The following is a 23,036-nucleotide window of genomic DNA, read 5'->3' on the forward strand; positions in this document are numbered from 1 at the left end:
AAAGAGAATTAGAGAGGCTGTTTTGGAGAGCCCTCCCTCACAATCCCTAAATAAACTTGGCCTTAGTTGCAGCAGGCTGACAGACCCTTAATTATAATAACAGCATGAGCAGTGTTGCTTTGTAACTGGTTCCCCACTGAAAATTTCTGGCGAGCGGGAGCGATGTGCCAGATGTCTGCTTGTGATTGCCTCTGCTTGGGAAGATCCGTTCGGGTAACGCTCTCAGCTGGAGGATACGAGTCACGCAGGGATCCAGGGGTGCTCGGGTTGTTTGCCTGGTTTCTTGGCAGAAGCCAGAGTCCCACTGGAATCTTTGCAAGTGTCTCTGCAGCAGTTTCCTTCCACAGAGTTGCTCTGTTACAAGGCACTGGAGCGAATGAGGACCTGCACCTTCCCCAGCAGTGACGAACTCCTGTGTTTCAGCTGAGTTTTGGTGATAGTGTCCCTCTACCCTGGCCTTAGGTGGAGGCTCTGGTCTGGTCTGGGTGTTTGTGCAGCCACCAGACCCAGCATGATTTGTGTCTCCAGCACGTGGCTGGAGTCCTGCTATGATGTAGCCCTGCCTTCCCCTGGTGATGCCTGTGCATCCCAGGAGCTTTGCTGGGCTGGGAAGTGGTGCTCTGAGCTGTGAGCTGTGCTTCTGCTGTCCTTAAGCAGCCCAGGGCCTGGGTGATGGGAGAGAGCTGGAGGCACAGCCACTGTGAGGAGCTTCTGAACCAGCAAGTGTGTTGTGGCAATGGAGAAAACCCAATGCTGGTGGGCTGTCACTCTGCCAGCATCCTGGAGGTATCTGCTGGAAGCTGCTCTGCCCCTGTACAGCTTGGTCCGAGTTTCCCTGAAGCAGAGCATTTTGGCTGTGGATCCTGTTTCATACTGTGGTTTGGCACCTTGATGTGATGTTTTCATTAGGAGCCCTGCAAAGTGCAGAAGTGAGGTGTTACTGACAGAGCATCTCCAGCTACGACAGGGTATTCACCTTTTTTCAGCAGTGGAAGTAAAGCAGCAGCATCCTTTATTAGTAATTGGGCATAAAAAGCAAAGCCAGAGGTCGGTACCTGTGGCACTGACTGGTCAAGTTCACCCAAGACTGTGTTCGTGATGCTCTGCAGAGATGACCTCGTAGTTGGGGATGTTTCTGGTGTTAGTGGTGCCAGGTTCATGTTTCCCATGGGTCTTGAGATGGTCAGAGTTCCCCATTGTTGCAGTGCCTGTCAGAGGCAACAGTCTCTGCTTCCAGGCTGGTTCAGAGATCAGCCTTAGGTGCTTGGGAATCTACATCTGGCTGTGGTGTTGACGGGACAATGGTAGCTCCTGGTTCTTATCCAGTGCTCCTTCACTAGCAGGTCTCAAAGCACTTCGTAAACAAGATGTGGCTTCTTGCTAGTATTATACAAATGTATTTGCTGCTTCTTGCCTGTTAGTGCACTGCCAGGCTGGGCATGGATCCTGCTTTGAAGCTGGAGCTGAAGTCTGCAGTGTTACCTCACCTGCACAGGGCTCTGGGGGAGGACACTGAAATCTTGTCATATTTGGACATTTGATCTAATATAAGGACTTTCTAATTAGGATGTTTATGAGTTAATCACATGTGACACTTGGTTTGCTCCCTGCTGCAAGCCTGAGATGTTTGTGAGGATATGGGGAAGTAGATCATCCTTTTTTTGGCTTTGTGTCACCCTAATGCATTATCTCCATCTGGTTGTCTCCTCCCCCCTCGTGTCCCTCAGCTGGAAGTAAGTGTGTACCAGTGGCTATTAATAGATGAATCCTGCAACAGTCTGCTCTTGCAGATGGGATTCTCAGCTTCTGAAGCCTAAAACTCATTACAAATAAAGCAATACACTGTGTGGTCCTTAATACAATTAGCCTAACTCTAAGTTAGGCTCTCGGGGCCAAATGCCACCCTCGGTTTTCCACGTAAAGGTTGCCCGGGAATGTCCTGGCCTGTAGATCCCAACCAGCACGTCCCCTCGTCACTCATGTTGCTGATTACAGACACAGCCATGGTGCTTTGTCTGTTAAATATAGGTGTAAGATCCCATCCCTGACGTCTCTGGCTGTGTGGTCCCCGTATCTTGTGTGGTTTACAGCACCAGGACAGGAGCACTGTGGCTCTACACTTGTCTGTGTTGCAGGAGGGCTTTAGCTTGCCCCTGTCCTACCATCTCCTTGAACAGCCAAAACCAGCCAAAAAGGAAGATGCCCTCTTTGCATGAGGGTTCTCTATCTGGCAGACAGAAGCCATCTCCCCTTTTCTGATGGGCTGTTCCACTCGTGGGAGGAGGCAAAAGGGCAGGGGAATGTTCACAAGCATTTTGAGGACCGCCTTTCTCAAGGGATAAGCAGTTGAGAACCTGACAGCCCTTATGGCTGCAGGCAGTTGGTTGTGTCTTCACTTGCCACTGTGTGTATCCATGTGCTTGGCTGCACACACACACACACCACAGACACACACAACACACACACATAACACACACACTTGCCAGTACCACTAGTAACCTTCTGCGTGCCCAGCTTGAAGTCATGATTCTTGCCCTTTTCTTTCATTCAGCCCTGCCCTTCCCTGGCTCCCCATCTTCTTGTGGGTCAGGTGGGTCCAGCCATGGACCTGCAGATGGGGGACCAATAGGAGAGCAGTGCAGGGTGAGCTGAAGAGACTCTTCACAGAACTGCCAGAAATTGCTCCAAATTGTTCTCACTTCTGGTGTGCTTCCCCTTGCCAGGGACCCGTGCAGCCCTAGGAACCAGTGAGGCTTTGTAGTCCTATTCTTAAAGTCTTTGTTTCTTTAATTGAGAGAGTGCTCTGCTTTCCCTTGAGAAAAGAACCTGCAAGGCTGTTTTGAGATTCATTTTACTGCTTCTTGTGCTTTCCAGAGGGATGTGTCTCCGTAGGGATGCTGATGTTCCCATGCACAGGAGGCGTCTGTCCCCATCGGGCTGGGGGTCCTGCCCTGTCTTGGCACTTGCTGGGGATGGGCAAAGCATCTTGCCTGATGTCTTCAGTGTGTTTATAGACTATGGCTTGGCCTTGAGGAGTGATTACCGTGGTGAGCATGGCCAGTGCCAGGGCTCCTCTCCAAACAGGGGCACTGCAGCGCCGGCTCTGCTTTGCAGCGTGTTGTCCCACAGTGATGGTGCAAACAGGCTGAGGAATATGTGTTTTTCACTTTGCTGGCTGGGAATGATTGTCCTGACTCCACATAGGTGCTGTGCCCTGGTTAGAGGTACTCCCATACAGCTGAATCTCTGCCTTGGGGAGCACTTTGTTCTTGATCTCCTGAGAGCTGCTGCCTCACCAAGCCTCTTTCTTTCCTTGCAATCTGTTTCTGACAATGTGTGAAGTTATTGACGAGGTGATGAAAATCAGTGGACTAGGGTTTGCCAGAAAACGGCTTTTTTCCTCTGCATATGCAGTCTCAGGCCTTCAGATGAAACCACCCACCTGTAAAACCCTGGGTGCAGCTGCCTGGATGGTGGTCTCGTGGCCCATGGGTTCTGTGGTACCTTCTCAGTGCATGTGCAGGCCTGGAAAGAGATGCAGGGGGTAATTAGGAGTAGAAATATGCCCCATGGTATTGTCCATGCGGGTTGTCCCCCACTGGGTGCTGGGTACACACGGCAGTGTGTTCCCGCCATCGCGCCGGCTGCCTCCCGAGTGAGCGCGCTAACAGGCAGCTTGGCTGGGTTGTCGGATTTAGTCTTTGTTACGTTCTTGGCAGTGCTATTTGGAGGCTGGGAGGCTATTTTAGGTATATTTAATTACAGTTTTTTCTTACTTAGCGAATAGCTGCTGGTACAGTTATTAACCTGTAGTGAAAAGCATTACAGCAGATGGGAAGTATTCGAGGCATTCTTTTGTCCCATCCTCCTCCAGATGACAAGGAAAACAATACATTTATCGGAAAGTGCAGTTTTCTGGCTAGCAGGGTTTGCAAGCAGTTTACTGTGTGTGTTTCTTTTACTTTCCAAAAGCCATTGATTTTTGCAGTGTTGCAATTAGAAAACAAGAAGCCTATAAACCAGTGTATTCCTGTGTTTTAAAATGGAGTTTCAGTCTCCTGCCGTCTTTTTATTGGTTTCCCCCTTCCCAGCCCTGCCGAATGTTGCTTGAGTCAGCATGTTGTAATTGGCCCGTGGAGATCCAGGTCTGGCTGGTGTCACTTAAAACCCAAATGGCTTTGCTACAATTTCACTGTTCCTGGGCTTCCCCTGCAGGAGCAAAGGCGCCCACTCCTGAGCAGCTTGTGCTGCTGCTGTATTGACTGGGAGCACTCGGCTAATCGCTTCCTGTAATTAAATTCTTCGCTAGGAATAAAGTTAATCTTCTCAGAGCATATAAAACCTGACCCGCAGCCTGAGCAGGCAGAAACGCTGTTGTTTATAGACACCTTTATCCAAGTGTAAAGGGCCCGTTCCCAAAGCAGAAGCAATTAGGATAATTAGATATTCCTTGTCCTGAGCTAGGGATATATAATAATAAACTGTAAGTGATATGTGAGCTTTCTGCTGAAGGTTTCATAGATTTTGGGGGTTGGAAGGGACCGTGTCACCCATTCCCCATGACTCTGCTAAGACACTGCTCCGCTCGTGCCCTGCCCATCTGATGGGGTCACCAGTTCTGCCTCTTGGGGTGCTGGGATTAACTGGGGCTTTGTTGAGTTTTAAACTATTTTAGATTTATGTTTTCTCAGTCTGATGCTGCTCAATAACTTTGGCAGAAAGAAATGGAGGAGACTTTCCCCAACTCTTTTTCTCTGTGTTTGCATAAACACATTAATAAACTAATTGCCCAAATCCTTGCTGGCTGGTGGAAGCATTAAGCTTGCTGTGGGCAGCTGACTTGAACCATATGGTTTGGTCCCAAGGCTTCTTTGGGTTTTCAGAAGAGGTTCAAAAAGTGCCTATTTGCATCATCTTGAAACATTGACATTCCAAGCACAAATAAGTTTTGCATAATTTATTACTCTTGCTGTAGCTTTACTCATACTCGTAAGTTCAACTTCAAAGTACTGCAGCCTCATTCCTAATTATTTATTTGCAGCAAAACAAAACAACATTAAGTCCCATCCAGGCATTGCTGCATTTCATTGGATGGAGAAACTCAGAGTTCTTCTATAGTCATAACATTTCTTGTTCTTTTATTGAGAGCCAAAGTCAGAATGAAGATAACCTTTCCAGAGCCTCTCCTGGAACTCAAACTGATCAAAATCAAGTGCTTATGGAGAGAAAATATGTGGTACCTGGAGGGTGCCAGGTACTTGCCATCAGCTATTTAATTTGGACAGTAACAGTACATTTGTCAGTTCCACTTTTATTCAGAGTGAGGCCCACTTGCCAGTTCTCACACACTGTTTTGGTGCAGCAATATTTCATCAGCAAACAGTGTCAGGGGTGTCCAATATGACAGGCCTGTCATTGCTTCCCCCAGTTTATTTTGTAATACCCATTATCTTTTCAACAAATATTTATATTTAAAATTGGAAATGTGGGTGAAATGTGCAGCAATGCCCCAGTGAGCCAATTGCCAGGGAGAACCTGAAAGGAGGACTTTGCCAAACCTGCTTCACTGTGAAACCTGGTGTACCAGTTGGGTTCTCCCACCACGATCTGGTGTTTCTGCCCCTCAGTTTTGTCCCTGATGGACTGTCATGGAGAGCACACTGGGCATGTGCTCTTGTGGTCTGCATCCCTCCCATCGCTGAGCGGATGCTGATGGTGAGTACCAGGGAGATGTCAGCCATTGCCTTAGACAGGGGCTGAATAAATCAGTGTGCACGGATCATTGAACCTCTTTGTTGTAAAACAAATGGCCTGTGGTCAGTTAATCATATAAAGAAACATCTCCCAGACCTCATGGCATTATTCATAAGTACTAAATCCTCTTGCAGTTTCATAAACAGAACATCTGTTAAAATATGGCGAAATTACAGTCTGGAATGGTGGTTAGGGATGTGGCTTCCACAGTCTGTGGAGAAAAAGGAGCAAGATATTTATATTTTTTGCCAAGGGCTTGTCCCTCCCCACTCTGAACCATCCCTCTGCCTTCAGCTTGCAGGTCTCCTTGTGCTGGAGACCTGTGCCCACCCAGCCTTGTTGGGTGCTGTGGGAGCCTGTGATGGGCAGAGTGTGCCCTGGGCTGCTGGTCCAGGGTGTCCTTGTCTGTGGCTGATGGCTGTGGAGCCTTTGGTCCCCCAGTGTCACAGCTGCTGGAGTGGCTGCCTGGGGGCTGCGGCCACCACGGCATGAACGAGGGCTGGCAGCACCCGGGACCCCCGGCGGTCTGGTGCGTCTGGGCATTGCCCCTTCCGTGTGACATAACCATGTCGGTACTGATGAATTGTCTTTGTTTCCTGCCCTCATTTCTCCCTGCTGGAAGGGGAATGAGTGGGCTTGGAAGGTTGCCTGCTCTGATGGTAACTCCCAAAGTCTGTCCGCCCTCTGCTTCGGTGCCAGCCCCACTGCTCTGTGGTGAGCGCTGGGCAAGTGGGAGATGTAGAAAGTCACACTGTGTTGTTTTCATCCAGATTTACCTAATTCTTTGTTAAATGGCTTTGAGGTGGCTCCCAGCCATGTGAAGCCTGGCGCTCTGGGCCACGTCCGGAGGGGCAGCTGCCTTCCCATGGCACCTTTTTGCTTGGCCTGCTGTCCCTGAACATCCGTTCCTTCTGCCGAGGGCCTAGAATTGGTGTCGCTTCTCCGTCATGATTTAAACCAAGCCCCCCCTAACTGTGGTGTCCCAATTTACAGTTCGTGTTTCAAGGAAGTAGCTCTTATGTCTTGCCAGCCCTCAGCACGTTCACTTGTTAAATTATGCATATGCTAATGAAGTGTGAAAATCAGCCAAATAACAACTCTCTGTAATCGCTTAATGTCCCCAGAGCATTGTGGCTTTTTTATTATTATTATTTTATGATTTGTGACCCATTCTGAGTTACGTTTCTGCAGGGCGTTCTTCCAACAACTGGGGTTAATTAGTATTTTCACTTTTTCTCCTTCTGAACGAAGCCCAAACGTGCTCACAGCCCACAGTGCAGTTTGTTTCCTGTTTTGAATTAAATAATCCCCAGATGTCCATCAGAGTGGGAAGCAGCTTCCCAGCAGAACTGCTAAAATCCACAGCCTTACCCACAGCATGCACCTGGCTGTATGGGCAGGGACCGTGTCCATGTTGAGTGTCCTGCAGTTGCTCTTGCTGTGATGGCTGTTTTGGTCAAGTGACGCTGCTCCTTGACCCCCTGGACAGTGTCCCCCCTCCCCAGGATGAAGCCCTGTCTCACTGAGGCAGTGGCAGCTGGCTGATCTGCCCCAAGTGATGCTCCAGAATATGATACCATTGCTTGATTCCCCAGCTCTCCCATCCCTGCACAAACAATTGGGGCTGGTGCTGGCTGTACCTGTGTCAGCAGGATGTTGCATGGATAGCCTGTCACCTTTCCCTGGAACTGCTGCTCCTCCTGCCTGGCGTGAGCCGGTGTCAAGCACCATGTTTGGATGCTGCCTCATCCCACCTGAGTGGGCGTGGGAGAGTGTTCATGGTTCACTGACCCTGCTTTGTGGCAGAGATTGTCCCAAATCTCTCAGTGTTCCAGGGCACCACCAGACTTGCAAAGGCTTGACTGGGCTGGCAGTGGTGCTTGGAGTCACCAGAGACGGGTGACGCTGCAGTGTTTGGGTGGGGAGCTCTGAACCTAAGCTGGGTGTGACTCAGGCTTCAGTCAGGGCTTAGATCTGCTCTACGGCCTTACTTAAACAACGTGATTCACTCCTTGGTGAACCTCAGAGGGCAGGAGCATTAGAGAGGGAAGCCCAGTGCCTTGTCTTTGGATAAGCATCGGGCAGGCTGTGGATGGTGTATGGAAGCAGCATTACCTAATGTCTGGTAACATGTGGTAACCTGCTTTCTCACTACAACATGTGGAGGAATAGAGACGAGGGACCCAGCTCTTACCTCATTTCTTGAAGGTAGCCTGTAAGAGAATGTATTGTTTGTCACTGCAGCTTTTCAGTGGAAGTTGTTGGATGTTGTATAGTTATGTCTGTTGGGTGTTGACCATGAGTGGTGCAGACACATTCACTAACCCTTCTCCTGTTTCATCCAAGCCATTTTTACACTCACCCCACTCCTCTCACATCCGTAACAGGTTTGTGTTCCAGATCAGTATTCCTGTGGTGCCATGCCTTTCACCTGTGATATAAGTGCAGTGATGCTCTTCACCACTAACCAGAGCTTTGTGCAAAGTGCTGTCCTGTGCTGGCCATGTCCTGGCCCAGCGCTGCAGCCTCCTGGGAGCTGCTGTGCTCCAGGGCAGGAGCCGAGAGCCCCCATTCCCCATGGACTCATGGTAAGGCCAGGTGGACAGTCACTTTAAGCAGAATCATTCCTAGCCTGTGACAGCAGGATCGTAGATTCATAGCAGAATCACATACCACTCAGACAGAACCTGGGTGACCTGAGCACTGAGTGTTTCACAGAGCACATCACTGTGGCTGTTGTGTTCTTGCGGAGCTGCTGACAGAGTGGCCGCTGTGTCTGGGCAAGTGACAGCTCCCTGCCCCTGCCCGGCTTCTCATGTGCAGGAGCATTTTCTGTTCTCCTCTCATCGTTTGCCATAGTTTAGAATAGACTAACCAGTTTTCCATGCACTCTAATGGATGTTGGCATGTTGCTGTATTAACGATAAGACCTCTCTGGGACAGCCAGGTTCAGCTCTGACTCCAGTCCCTGCACTGTGTGGATAAACAATGTCAAGATTATCTCAGTCCAACAGTTTTGTCAAAAATATTTTGCACTGATCCTGCCTGGGGAAGCGCCATGTTTAGCTTCAGTGATACAACCCCGACACCAGAAACAGAGCTCCCAGCAAAGACCTTTAATTCCCTGTCAGAATCAACTTAATTAAATCCCATCTGACTGGGAGAGGGTTTTCATTGGATCTAATGAATGTCCATGCTTTCATTTGGAAGGATATTACATCGTGGAGTTTATTCCCTGTAACAAGCAAAGTTTTTCTGCCCGTTTCCACTAAAGGTAGATGTCTGTGTGGAGTTTCTGATAATTTTAAAACAGAAATATTTGTTATTTACACTTGCAGTCTATAAACCAAGCGATTTTCACACCCTGTTCCTTACCAGCAGGAGGCAGGAAAGCTGCCTCGCCCACACAGACCTTGGGCCTTCCCCAGGAGCTTGTGGCACTCGGGTGTTTTCCACACCCCGGGCAGCAAAACCCCAAAGTTCAAAGACAGACTCATTTATAGCTGCAATCTGCTCCTTCAGCTGCTGCACAAATCACTTTTAAGCAATTCATTTCAGTGGCTCAGGATGTCACTTAATGAACCCAACACGAAATTGGAAGAAAGTAGGTTTAATTAAAATACTGCAAGGAAAATGTCTTGAGACAAACCCTTCCAGGGGCAGATTGAAAATGATGGCACAGGCACCCGGCTTCCGTGGGAAGAACTGTTGAAGCAGGCAGAAAATGTAGTTTGTGATGAGTTTGAGAGCGAGCAGACAAAATGTGTGTTGTGTCCTGGCCCCGTGCAGGGGCTCTCGGTTACTGTGAGCTCTTGAACTACCTCATGAGGGGTGTGTGCCCTGGTGAGGAGCAGTGGGACCGCGCTGGGCAGCAGCGTTGAGCCACATGAGGTGGCAGAGACTGACAGTGGCCGCCTGCTGCGGGTGCCACTGTGCCTTTGGCACCTCTGGGAAAGAGATGCATCCCAGAGGGAGGACCCTGAGTGGCACTGGTCCCCGAAGGCACTGGGAGGGCAATGGTGTGTGCTGACAGGCCATGCCGCCTCCCAGAGAGGGGTTCCATGGGTAGTGGGACTTGGCTGGGACAGAGGCAGGGGAAATGCTGCTGGCAGAGCACTGTGGTGGCTGATGTCAGGTTGAAATGTCCCGTTTTCCCAGACATGGGTGCTGAGATGGGGGTGGCACAGCCCAGTGCTCTGGGTGGCATCGCCTGCCCCAGTCCCTTTGTGCTGCCATCCTACTCAATACAGCCCCAGATGTTGGATTAAGCCATCTTTAGCTGATTAAATTCAAATCTATGCAACAAATACCAGGGACCGTCTGCATGTAGCGTTCAGTGTGTTTGCTTTCCCCTAGAATTGGAATTGGGGTGTTAAGCACATTCTTTCAAACACCACCACTCTGACAGCCACGGCTTCCGTGGGTGCTCGCTGCTGCAGCAGCAGATTGTGGCAGAGAAGGGTCAGCTGCCCTGTGCAGAAGGTGTTCAAAGTCCATCAGCTGCATTCCCTGTTTGCCTCCTCTCATTCCCCATCATGTGCCAGGCCCATGGTGTCTCACCGCTGACCCTCTGGTGCTTCTCACTGCTGACCCACCTGTGTTTCTGCCTTGGTGCCACCTCCCCAGCTGACCTGGCTGCAGGCAGCTCATTTAGCCACCCCACACCCGGGTTTGCCCATGGGCACACACTACTGGGAGTCTCCACGTGTTCATTGTGTTTTGTGGTCCTTCATGGAATAGGTCTCTGCAGGCAGTGCCTGTTACTGAGCGCTCAGTGCTGGGGTCCTGTGAGTAGCTCCTGTCACAGTGGGTGCATGTTGTGCTGCCCATGTTCAACAGAGGGGCTTGTTCCAGGGGCACCAAGCTGGAATAATGTGACAGAGAAGGACATCAGAGCAAGACGGTAGCAAAATTCAGTCACAAGCTGAAAACAGCTGCTCTACGTGAGAGCAAGGCTTGCTGTTCCAAATTTTACTCACTTAGCTGACATTTGGGTACTTCTAATTAAAATTTTTAAACAGTCGATAGTTTTTGCTGATCAGCTAACAGATGGCTGCAGCAAGATGACCAGAAAGACAGACTGCATGGCACACGGAATGTGTTGGAAAGCATCCATCCATCCCGCTGTCTGCACACCGACCCCTCGGCTGTAAGAACAGTCTGATGGGGGGGTGCACAGCTGAGGGTTTCCTGGGTTTGCAAAGCAACATTCCCGGGGCACACCTGTGTGCTGAGGCTCAGAGTGGTGCTGCAGTGGTCACCATGGTGTTACCTTCTGAGGAAAGCAGCCTTAGTGTTCCTGCTGGAGATAAAGATCTCGTAAATACAAAGAGCTCGGTATTGTTAACATCTGTGAGTTCCTGCTTTCCTGTGTCAGCTGTTCAGGTTTCAGCAATCAGTGGTGTCCCTGGAAATCACAGGTTTTGGGAGGTATTTGGGAACCAGACGAATTTTTGCATTGTTTATGCCTTTATGCACATGCACTAGAAATCCCAGACGGTCCTGTGGCAGACCTGGTAGAGAGCCCAAGGTTTGTAGAAATCCTTGGAGTTTTTAAAGGTGTGGAAAGGGCGGAGGACTTGATTGATGCTCAGGTGCTTTTTACAGAATCTCATTTATTTTAAGGATAGATTTTGCAGATGGACTTGGATTTTCCATCACTGTTCCTAAGCCCAAATCAGCCATATTGAGGAGGTTGTGTCTGCTGTGCCGCTAAGCCTCTTGGCAGAGGGATCCCAACGTAAATCCTGCAGTGAGCCAAGGCACAGAGCAGTCGGATGAGTCGCCTGGGATGCTCCTGGCAGTGTGAGCCAGCTCCACAGCGCAGCACAGGCACCGGAGCGAGGGGCTGGGGGAGGCATGGGCTGTGGGCAGTGGGAGGGCAGGCTCTGCCAGCCCGAGTCTCTGCCCCAGCACCATCCTCTGAGCCTCTGTCAGTGGGAACACCGGCGTGCCATGGAGGGCTGCCCTGACATGTGTGTGCGTGCGTGCATGCAAAGGAATAATGGAGAAAGGAAGAGTAAAAAAGAGAAAAAAATAATTCAGCAGAGGATGGATTTCAGTCATTGCCCAATTCTCAGTTGTTTTGCTTTGAAGTTGCTCTGCTCTGTAGAGCATGGTTTGTGGTTACTTCAGGTGTGCTTGCAGAGGATCTGTCCTGCCACAGCCTGGGCTGTCAACTGAGGCAGTGTCTGGGAGCCTCTCCTGCTCCACACAGAGCTGGGGCCACGTTTGCTTTCCTTGAGTGGGCGATGCAGTGCCAGCTCCCATTGCCCAGTGGGGCTGCTCCAGGTTTCCTGGCAGCAGGGTGCTCTGAGGCACCCTCAACCAGCTGTTGGTCTTCCTCACAAAGTGGGGGTTATTTGCACTGGTAGAGAGATTCTCAGGTCCCATGCTAATTGTCTTGATTAACATGCTGTTTCTCCATCACAGGTGTGATGTGTAACAGCTCTATAAGGTGTTCATAGCCTGACCAATTAAAACCTGTCATTAATCCAAGAGCTAATGAGTTGTGCATCTTGATGCCGAAAGAGGAATTTTGTGTTTCATGTACAAACCCAGGACCAGCGAGGGCTGGTGGGCAGGTTCTGGGTTGGGCTGAGTGCCAAGGGCTGGGGCAGCCTGGCCAAAGGCAACTCCAACACTCTGCCCTGCTCTGTTCACCTCTGGAGCTGGGCTGAGTTATGATTCTGTCTGAAAGCTGCTCTTTGCTTTCTTCTCTGTTTTATTATTCTCCTCCTGTTGATGACCTGACCCATTGCATCCTGAGGCTGCGTGGTCTCTGCCAGTGTGTTCAGCTCTGAGGAGCGCTCACCTCCCTCCTCTCATGGCCCTGCCCTGCACACCCAGGTACCTGCAGCCGTGAGAGTCTCTGTGCCAAACCCTTCCATGACATTATTTCCTCATGAAGTCTCCTTTCCAGCAGTTCCAGTGACTTACACCTGGCCAGGGTGGCGGAGAGATGTAAATTCACTTTCTTGCCCACCAGCACCCTGAGACGGGCGCTGTGGTGGGGGTGCTGCAGCAGCACGGGGGGAGCTGCCAGATGGAAGTTTCTTTCGTCTAGGTTGGTAGCACGAAATTATTCTCTGCTGTAACAAGGGCAGAGAAATTTGGAATGTGCCAGTATTTTTAGAACTTCAATCTAGGAGAGTTATTCCATTTTGGGGAAGAGGAGCAGCTGCTGCTGGCTCTGCAGCACTGCATCATCATGATGAGGAGTCGTACCCAGAGCAGGGCTCAGCGGTGCATTCAGCCCTGCCCAAAGCTGCCAGGAGGTCCTGTCTGAGCTGTGACTCCAGCCCAACAGGAAACAGGACTCGGGATGGGCAGAGGGTTGGGCCTGGGCTTTCCCCAGAGCTGGCAGGTGCTCAGGTTCAGTTCTTCTACAAACCCTGTCCTCCGTCCTTCACCACAGCCCTGGCCTGGCTGGGGCAGAGCAGGCAGGCAGGTGCAGGTGCCATGCCATGCTGTGCCTTGCTGTGGCATGCCATGCCATGTTGTGCTGTGGCATGCCATGCCATGCCATGCTGTGCCACACTGTGCTTTACTTCATGGTGTTGGCGGGCAGTGGTGTTTCAGGGCATTTTGCTGATGCTACAGGATCCTTACTGGGCTTAATGCAGTGGAATTGATTTCTGTTTCCCAGGCTATCATTCACCTCAGCGGGGGAGAATCAATGCCGATCAATCACGTGTGATTTTGCATGCAATTAGATCCCAGTTTAACCTCTGCTGTCCTCTGCCCTCCCACCTCACACCCCCCTCTGCCATGGACCACACAGTTTGGAGGAGGATTGATGGCCCAGGCTCCCCACATCATCCCATTCTTGTGGGACTGAAGTGGCACTTCCCTGTCCCCTTCAAGCTCCATAGCCTTGCCCAGGCTTTCTTCCTCTTCAGCCTGTCCTTTCTGTACCTGAGGGACCCTGAAGTCCCCATGTTTTGGGGAGACTCACTGGCAGTTTTTCATGGGCAGGGAAGAAAGCTGTGTTTGGGTCTTTGGATGAGCCTGTTGCTCTGCCTGCTGGGGTGGGGATGGGGGTCCAGCCCTGCTGCAGCTGCTGGTGTTGTTGGGGTAAATCTGACCTGACAGAAGGGAGGGCAGGACCTGGTTTTTTCAGGGCTCCTTGCAGTGTTCTGGCCTGAGCATTGGTGTGTCCACAGCTCCCGTCAAACTGCATGTAAAGCCCTGCCATGGGCATCAGTTCCTCACTGCTGACAGCATGTGCCTTTCAGAGTAAACACCTGGCTATATCTTTTTTTCTTTTTTTCTTTTTTTTTTTTTTAAGAGAGGCAGACAGAAAGGGAGACCAAAGGGATCTCTTTTAAACAGTGAAATGCAGAGTGTCACCATTTCCTGAGCAGTGTAAGACCCACAGGCTGTCACTGAGGGACAGACCCAGGAGTCCTCCTTGGGAGGCTGAGGGCTGTGCACAGTTATTCAGTGAAAACTGAAAGGTTTGTGTCCTCCTTGAAACCCCCTTCTGAGCTCAAGGTCCACCTCCTGCCAAGGCATGGTGGGATGCAGAGACAGTGGGATGCACTGAGCCCCCCTCAGGGGATCTGTGGGTGGGCTTGTGCTCTGGCTCTCCCATTACCAGACATCCCCCCTCAAGCCCCTTAATTTTTCATGACCTTCTTGTGCTTTCTTCATCTGCCTGAGTGGTTTCAGATGTAGGTTTTGTTTTCCATTAACAGGACCCATTGGTGTCCCACTTGCTTTCTCCCTGGCCAAGCAGCAGGCTGGGAGTGGATTGTTGTGCCATGGCTTGGTCATGCTCCTGGTTGGGGGCTGCATCCCTGTCCCCTCAGCAAACTCCCACAGCCCTCTCTCTGTTTGGGGATCTGACAGGGGGAGGAGGGATGTCGTTGTGGTGAGTTATTATCTCACACTTATCAGCATTAAACTGGATTTGGCAACTCATAGCCTGGGATTTGAATGATCTAAATCCTTCATTTGGCAGCCTGGTTTGCTGTTATTTATGGTACTTCCCGATTTATTATCATCTGCAGTTGGAGGCTTTGTGTGTGGTGCCGTCCACCGAGTGATTTATACAGATAATAAAGAGAGTGGGGCGTCCAGACCTGTGGTCCCGATGCCCCTCACAGCCTTTCCATTCCCGGTGCCAGAGAGCAACAGAGCTGGGAAGGGTCTGGAGCACAAATCTGATGAGAAGCTGCTGGTGGGGGCTCAGCCTGGAGAAAAGGAGGCTCAGGGGGGACCTTCACACTCTCTACAACTCTCTGACGGGAGGGTGGAGCTGGGAGGGTCAAGCCCTGCTCCCAGGGAACAAGGGACAGGACAGGAGGAAATGGCCTCAAGTTGCACCAGGGGAGGTTTAGGTTGGATATTAGGAAAAATTACTTCCCTGAAAGGGCTGTTCAGCCCTGGCACAACTGCCCAGGGTAGTGTTGGAGTCCCTATCCCTGGAGGCATCTGACAGACGAGGAGATGTGGCACTTGGGGACATGGTGGCCTTGGCAGTGCTGGGGGAATGGTTGGACTCAATGATCTTAGAGGGCTTTTCTAGCCTAAACAATTCCATGGTTCTGTGTTGTCATGGGCCTGCTCACACTACCCACCCCAAAGGAGACGTGTCCCACTGGGAAAGCAGCGGGTAGGCAGAGCCCCTGGGGGCGCTGCGGGACACCCCTCTGGCTGGTGGGTTTGAGTCCAGGGCTGCCCCTGCCACCATCGACTCCTGCTGTTGTCTAGGGCTTACAAGCTGGACTGGGCCAGTCGGGGCCATGTGCTCCTGACAGGGGTGGTGGGACATGTGTGGTGTCCCGTGGCCTCCCCACCCAGACAGGTGGTACCAGGGCCCTTCTGCATAGAGCTGCTTCAGGCAGGACGTGGTGGGAGCGGGGACAAGGTGCCTGGGATGCTCAGCCCCCTGCCCTGGTGGTCAGAAGGAGAGGGGTGGCTGTGTGGGACAGCTCCCTGCTGGGGATAAGGCTGCTCCAGGGATCCAGGTCTCAGCACCGACATAAGCTTCCCTGGTTTATCTCCTTTCTTTTTAATAACAGTCATTCCCCGTTCCTGGTGGAGAGCACGCCTTCCTCCACGCTGGGAGAGGGGGAGGGGGGTGTATTGTAAATTTCCTATTTTTCTGATAAAACTGTATCGCTACGGCGGAAATCAAATCCCGTCTTCGATATTTTTAGCACGAGAGCGTGAAGATGCAGCGATGCCGAGGGAAGGGAGGATGGGAGGGGAGGGAGGACAGCGGGGCTGGGTCTCCATGGAAACTGTTTGCTTTAAATTCCCGCATTCGGGGCACTGAGCATGTGGGAGGTGATGAAGGAAATGAAAAAAGCAAAAAAAGAGGGAAGGTTTTTTTCCTTTCTGTTGTCACAAAACCGCTGAAGGAACCTTAGGAGAAATGGGCATAAATTATTGATCATCTCAGCGCGAATACATGTGCGTTTTAATTAATAATCACCCTGTCATGTCTCTCGAGGGTGGAGGGTGGGATGTGCAGGCAGCAGCCGTGACCGACCGCTGGCAATGGAGGGGCCCAGGTTTGTCCAGAGACACCTTTGGAAAGGAGCTGGTGCTGCTCTGTCCTTCCAAGCTGTAACCTCTGTAGGACTCATCTGTTTCCCTTTGGGATGTTCTCCTGTGCCATGGCAGGCTGCTAGTACTGCCTGGAGACACCCGGGAGAACACCTGGCACCCAACCCCTGGGGTGTCGGGGGATGATGCTCCTGTTGACTGTGGTGGGTTTGACTTGGATACTTCTACTCACAAGAGGTTTTTTTAGCACTTAGGGTGTTTTCTTAAGGTATGAAAGGTGTTGTTAGCCAGGCTCTGTTGTTATCCTTGTCTGAAGTCCTGACAGCAGGTATGAGTAAACAGGAGGTCCGGGAGGGTATGTGGACTGCAGCCCCCCCTCCCTGCAGGTTGCAGTGTAAATGGGTGGGTGGGCTGGGGTGGCACAAGGGTCCCCGTGGTGCCCTGCCGTGGTGTCTCGGACCACAGCCCGGCTGACAGGGTGATGCATTTGCATTAGGTCATGTCTGAAAAATGTCTCGCTGCAGCACAGAAAGTTATTTTTAATTCATTGAAAAGGGAATGACCTAAAACCGGCAGCTGGGGATGGAGAGGATTAAATAGTGCAAAACAGGTACATTTTCAGCTGAGTAATTTTAGAAGGCAGAAGCATGTCTCAGTGAGGGGTGCATGTTAGCACTGCCTGGCCATGGCTGCTGAGTCCCTTGGCTGCTGGAGGGGCTGTTCCAAGCCCATCCCCAGCGTGTTCTCCACGTGACAGCTCAGCGACGCTGGGCTCGGCCCACGATGTCACAGCAACACTCACCAGGGTGGGGGTCCTGCTACAGGAAGGAAAATATCTGTGAGCTGGGGCTGGGCTGAGCTGCTGAGCTGGACTTGGTGCCAAACATAGAGTTTCAGTTCTTGAAGGTGTCTGACTTTGCTGTGGCACCTGTTGGCAGCTGTGGCTGCAGTTACTGTGGGAACAGGAGATGGCTTTGGCTTATGTTCCCAGGGATGTGTTTGTTCTCCTATGTGTTAGACCCAATGACCATTTCACAGAATTGCAGAGGTGTGTTCTGGCTCTGCGGGACCTTCACATGCTGTAGTGAGGTGGGCAGGTTCCAGGAGCACAAATAGGATTTACCCTGCCCCAGTGTCCCTCCCCAGCCTCTAACAGGCATTAAAAATGCCTGCCCTGGCAATGTTGTGGGACTTTGCTAAATAGGAATGATATTTAACCAATAGTTCAGACTCAACCAAGAGAGAAGAGCAGGTGCTCTGAAGAAGTTCAAGATCCATTCCGTAACTTTAGTCCAAAAAGACTGACATCCCTGCCAGGTGCTGCCCGTGCCTGGCTGCAGCCCACCCCACTGGTGTGAGCCTGAGTGGAGCTCAGCCCCTCTGCAGTGCTCCTCAGCCTTCCTGAGCATTGGCAGCAGATGGTTAAACCCTTCCTGGCATCCGTGTGCCTGAGGCACACAGGTTCCACGAGAGGGAACAAAGTGCTTTGCCTTGGAGCTCTCCAGCTCAGTGCCAGCCAATCCAGCTGTGTGTGCCTGTGAGTGCTGGTGCGTTTGGTGAGCAGTGGTGTGTGTGTTGGGCACTGGTGTGTGCCAGCGAGTGCCCTCCACCACTGGGACAGGGTGGCTGTTCTAACACACATCTGCCTGGAGTCACTTGCTCGGCTGAGATGGTGTCTGGGGCAGGACAGAGGAGTGTGGGTTTGGGGGAGCCTTTGGTCGTGTGAGGGGGCTCTGAGGTGTCTCGTCTGGGGCATGTGTTTGTTGGGTGCTGTCTTGGCTGGCATTCTCAAGACTCTCAGTGGTCCCAGCAACACCAGGAGCCAGGGCCAGTCGCTTCATTTCATCTTTTCTGATCTGCTGTGGTAACTTTCTAGTCTATATCTGAGAGGGATAAAACTTTATGGGAGGGAGAAGGACACAACTCAGGTTATATGGTTCCAAGGCTTTCTCTACTGGCACACAACAGAGCTGATAATCAGGAGGGGCCGCAGCAGTGCTTAGAGGGCTCTGAGGTGCCAGTGCCTGCAGCCTGGGCAGTGCCATGGCCTGTGTGCACAGCCAGTGTTTGTAGCTGCGCCAGCACCAGCGGAGCGGTGGGGCTGCAGCCCTGGGCTGTGCAGCCCTGTCAGCCCTGGTGCTGCAGAAATGAGAGGGACAGGGAATGCAAATGGCAGGAGTGAGCTGGCAGCTGTCATGGCCAAGTGCTGCTCATTGCAGAATTCATCCTGCACCCAGTGTTGGGGTTCCGAGGTTGCGGTTGCTCTTCCCGTTTCCCGGCTCAGTGCTGGTGTAGTGTGGCTCCCCAGGCAGTGGGTGAGCACCAGTTGGGCAGTAATTGCTGTGGAATTAACCTCTGACATTCTTCTAAAAATAGGCCCAATAAATCCAGTCATTAGCAGCTCCCGTCCACGTTGCCTGAAGGGTAAACACTGCAGATTAAAGCATTTGCAGTTACAGGTCCCCTGCTGAGCCCAGCACCCTGGAGATGGCACCTTGGTTTGTGGGGAAGGGGAGTGATGTGAGCGTGGTGGCCTTTGGGCTGATGGAGGGCTGAAAGGCGTCGCTTTAATTTACCTTGGTAGGCGATAACAGATTCGGCAATGGGCTGAGGAAAGCAGCAGTGTGGATGTGTTCACCTGGGCTGCTCTGCCTGGAGAGCTCAGAGGCAGAGGACAAAGGTGTCCTCATTTGTCTGCGCCCTCTCCTCTGAGAGCAAAGGGAAACCACCATCCCAGACAGAAGGTGGCAGAAGGGCCAGGTAGGAGCGAGACCTGCCCAACACCTGGGGCACCATGGCAGGTGCCAGGATGAGGTGCTGGGGCACTGGTGGCACCGAGTCCTCCCCAGGTCCCAGGAACCAACTGAGTGGTGGGGTGACTCCCCAGGACACTGCCATGCCACCCAGCCCTGTGCCTGTGCTGCCAGCTGCAGTCCCCAGGCTGCATTTAGCACAGACACAGTGCCTGGAAATCCCCCTGGGTCTGGTGTTGGGGCGCAGGCCAGGGCAGGGGGGCAGGAGCACCAGGCAGGTCTGGGCTCATGACAGCACAGTTCCAAAATGCTGGGTCCGTTTAGCATTAGAGACAATAGAAAAACAGGGATTTATGGAGGTGCCACAGGGGACGGAGCACTGACAGGGCGTGTAGCTGCGCGGGGAATGGCGCTTTCTGGATGCCTGCGGAAGCCAGGCTGCACTTACTTAAATTGTCTTTGTCTTCTCCTTCCCAGCTGACATCATCTCCACAGTCGAGTTCAACCACACTGGAGAGTTACTGGCAACAGGGGACAAGGGGGGCCGGGTTGTAATATTTCAGCGTGAGCAGGAGGTGAGTGCCAGTGAATGCAAAATGCCCATTTTATCCTTTTAAGCGAAGCGTCCTGCTGTTTCCTAATCCGCCTGTGTCACTCCTAACCTCAGGGCTCTCCTGCCAGACTCCAAGCTGAAAAGCCACTATTAACATCAACAGGGTCAGATTTCCTCCTGTCAAACACCCTCCAAAAGTCACATTTCTTGCATCCTTCTGCTCCAGGTGTAATGAGGGTCAGACAGCACGTCTGAGTGTGTGGTGAGAGCCTGTCTCAGAGCTGACACCACCCCAAAAACCACCTCACACCACCAAAATTCTGGAAAGTGTAGATGGATGCAACAAGCTCATTTCCCTTCCAAAACTTTGCCCAGGAATTGTTAGCAAATGCTTTGCTGGAAGCTGGAGGTCACGCCTGCCAGGGTGATGTGTGCTTGGCCCTCAGCCCTCAGTATGGCCCAGCACTGGTGGGTACCCTGCCAGCCTGGCTGGAGGAGCTGTGCTGGCTCCCACCACCAGGGAGGGTCCCCACCATTTCTGAAGTCATCCTGGTTTGCTGCTCTGGCCCAGGCTGAGCCGGTGGGACCTGTCCTCTCCCACGCTGGAAGGGATGAGTCAGACCTGGCCATGAGACATGTCACAGTTCTAAATTTTTCTCAAAAGTTAAAGCCTCAAAATTATTTCTCTTTAGGCTGGAGAGAACTCAGTGGTTAAAAGTTGTCTGTGTAGACACTCATAAGCCTGTGCATCACTATTTCATTTCTCCTTTCCCTCCCATTTCATTACTCTGCTGCTTTGCTTGAACTTTAAGCCTCCAGCATCACTTGGGGTGTATCTGCTCAGCTCCTGCTCCAGGGGACATGTGGGACTTCACCCCCGCCAAGTGCTCCATTTGTGTGTGGGAGGTTCATCTCCATGGTGGTTTTACTTAATTACCTCAGCCCTGTTTGGAGCCCGGTGCTGTTGGTTCACTTGTGGCGTTTGCAGATACACGGTGTCTTCCAAGCACTGAACTGGGGCACAGTGTCAGTTCCCACAGGGACCATGTCCTGCTTCTTGCTGTGTTATCCTTGCTCTATAGCCATGGACCCATTGGGCAAACGCTGCCCATCCCATACCGGTGGCTGCTGCCAGTGGCTCCTCTGTGGCAGGTCCAGCATCCAGGAGGAGCTGGAGCTCCTTCCCACCCATTCACTGGGGATGGCCAGTGCGGTGGGATCTTTCCTGCTATGCTCCCTCTCCATTCCAACTCTGTTCCTTCTCCATTCCTCCTCTGTCCCCTCTCCATTCCTGCTCCACTCCCACTCTGTTCCCACTGAGCACACCAGGAGTCCTGGTGCCAGGAGAGGCCATCCCAAGGTGTTCAGCCCTGTTCTTGTGTTGCTTCACAAACCCCGGAGAGCCCCGAGCCCGCTGCCAACGCCTTCATCTCCTGCCTCTCCCTCTGCAGAGCAAGAACCAGCCCCACCGCAGGGGAGAGTACAATGTCTACAGCACCTTCCAGAGCCACGAGCCGGAGTTCGATTACCTGAAGAGCCTGGAGATCGAGGAGAAGATCAATAAGATCCGATGGCTGCCGCAGCAGAACGCGGCCTATTTCCTGCTCTCCACCAACGGTACGTGCCCGTGGCCGTGGGTGCCTGGGCTGAGAGAGAAAGGGAGGTGGAGGGAGGGAGACTTCTTCCTTGCTGACAACTTTTATTTTTTATTCTTTGGATCCTGGGAACCCTTTTTTTTTTTTTTGTCTTTTTTTAAGACAAACTGCAGCAGATTTGTTTCAATTTGCAGTTCCGTTCAGCTCAGCAGTTCCATGTTATGTTCTGATAAATATCATGAGGATCCAGGAATATTACTTGGGGTGAATGGGACCTTAAGATGGATGTGACTTAATTACTTCAGGGGAAAAGGAGGGGTCTAATCATCCTCCATAACCAACTTACTTTGTGTTATAGAATTGACTCTATTGATCATTGTAATAAAATTCAAAGACTTACTAAACTCATTTGAGGGGAGAATCATTGAAATGCAATTAAGATTAATTATACAGCATAATGTTCTGTTAATTGAGTTTTTAAATAGTTTTTTGATTAACAGGGGTATTACTCTTCCATTTGGGATGGTGTTCATACGCAGGCAGGTTATCAAAATGATTCTTTTGAAAATACTCCCGTGTTAGGCTGTTTCTTTTCGTTCTTACTGTTACACTAAGATTTTATATCAAACCCCCTGAAGTAGAGTGGGTTAATAAAAACAAAATTAATGGTGCTCCACTGGAGTTGCCGTGTGAGGGAGACAATGAAGATGGATGATGGGATTGTGTATGAAACCTGGTGGAAGTGATGATAAACTATAGATGGACTCCCTGCCAGGAGGGAGCAAAGAAAACACCATTATTCAGAATAACCCCACATGTTCTTGGGGTTCCTTCCACAGGGGCTCTGTGGCACAGGGGGGTGGGACGCCGGGAGGGGACAGGGAACTGTGGGGGAGGTTGGGGCTGCCTTTGGTCGCTGGTGAGTCCTAGGCTCTGCACAATTCTGGGTGGGGAAAGTCAGGATGACTGAGTGAGCTACAGACACCCTGTCATGTCCTTTGAGGTGTGTCCAGCACGCCTGACATGTCTTTACTCCTCTGCAGAGCTGTGCGTGAGCAGCTTTCTGTGGGGCCAGGTACATCTGTCACCATTTCCAGCATGTGGCACTGGGGGACAGTGGATTTTTCCAGCCAGCATGGTCTTGGTGCATCCATCAGTGGGTGTCTCAGGTGACACTCTCCTCTCTCCTCCCCTAGATAAGACCGTGAAGCTATGGAAGGTCAGCGAGCGGGACAAGAGACCGGAGGGATACAACCTCAAGGATGAGGATGGCCGTCTCCGAGACCCCTCCATGATCACCATGCTACGGGTGAGTGTGGGGGCACCGAGGCTGTCAAGGAGCCTTTTATTGCAGGGGCTTGGATGAAAATCCCTGCCGGTGTCACCTGTGTGCCCTGGTACCTGCTGTGCCATCCTGCCGTGGTCAGTTGATGTGGGAGGCATCCTTGGTTGGAGGCCAGTGCTTTGGATGGTGAACAGACATGGGAACGGAGGACAGAGCTGCTGTGGGGCTGTGCCAACTCTGGGCAGGTGTGCCACCAGTGCCACGTTCTGTCCCATGTCAAGTACCCCAGTGCCACCCCCCAGGCTGTGCCCATCCTGGTGAGGAGGCAGGACGTGAGCCTGCCTAACCTGGAGCGTTCACTCATGCAACTGCTGCTGCTGTGGGAGCAGGAGCACTTCTCTACTTGAGTTTTCCTTCCGGTCATGACAGTAAGCAGACCAGCCCAGCTTGTAATTTATTATCACCCTGTCAGAATTTGCATTATGAGCACTTCTGTGTTCTATATTTATAATATAAAATTGTTATTGTGTTTACCCTGGCCTCACTCTGTCACTCCCAGTTCCATTGTGGATGATGCC

General features: G+C 51.6%; 1 protein-coding gene across 2 annotated transcripts in view; it reads left to right on the forward strand.

Moving 5' to 3' along the window:
- Positions 1–23,036, forward strand: part of PPP2R2B (protein phosphatase 2 regulatory subunit Bbeta) — a 66,056-nt gene that overhangs the window by 28,947 nt on the left and 14,073 nt on the right. For both annotated transcript variants that reach the window (XM_050311813.1, XM_050311814.1), the window contains 3 exons: positions 19,503–19,600; positions 21,030–21,195; positions 22,370–22,482. In XM_050311813.1, coding sequence (XP_050167770.1) covers positions 19,503–19,600; positions 21,030–21,195; positions 22,370–22,482 — 377 coding nt within the window. The remainder of the gene's footprint in view (positions 1–19,502; positions 19,601–21,029; positions 21,196–22,369; positions 22,483–23,036) is intronic.

Source organism: Myiozetetes cayanensis, unplaced genomic scaffold (genome assembly GCF_022539395.1).
Source record: "Myiozetetes cayanensis isolate MyiCay16 unplaced genomic scaffold, myiCay2020 scf17, whole genome shotgun sequence".
Classification (NCBI taxonomy): domain Eukaryota; kingdom Metazoa; phylum Chordata; class Aves; order Passeriformes; family Tyrannidae; genus Myiozetetes; species Myiozetetes cayanensis.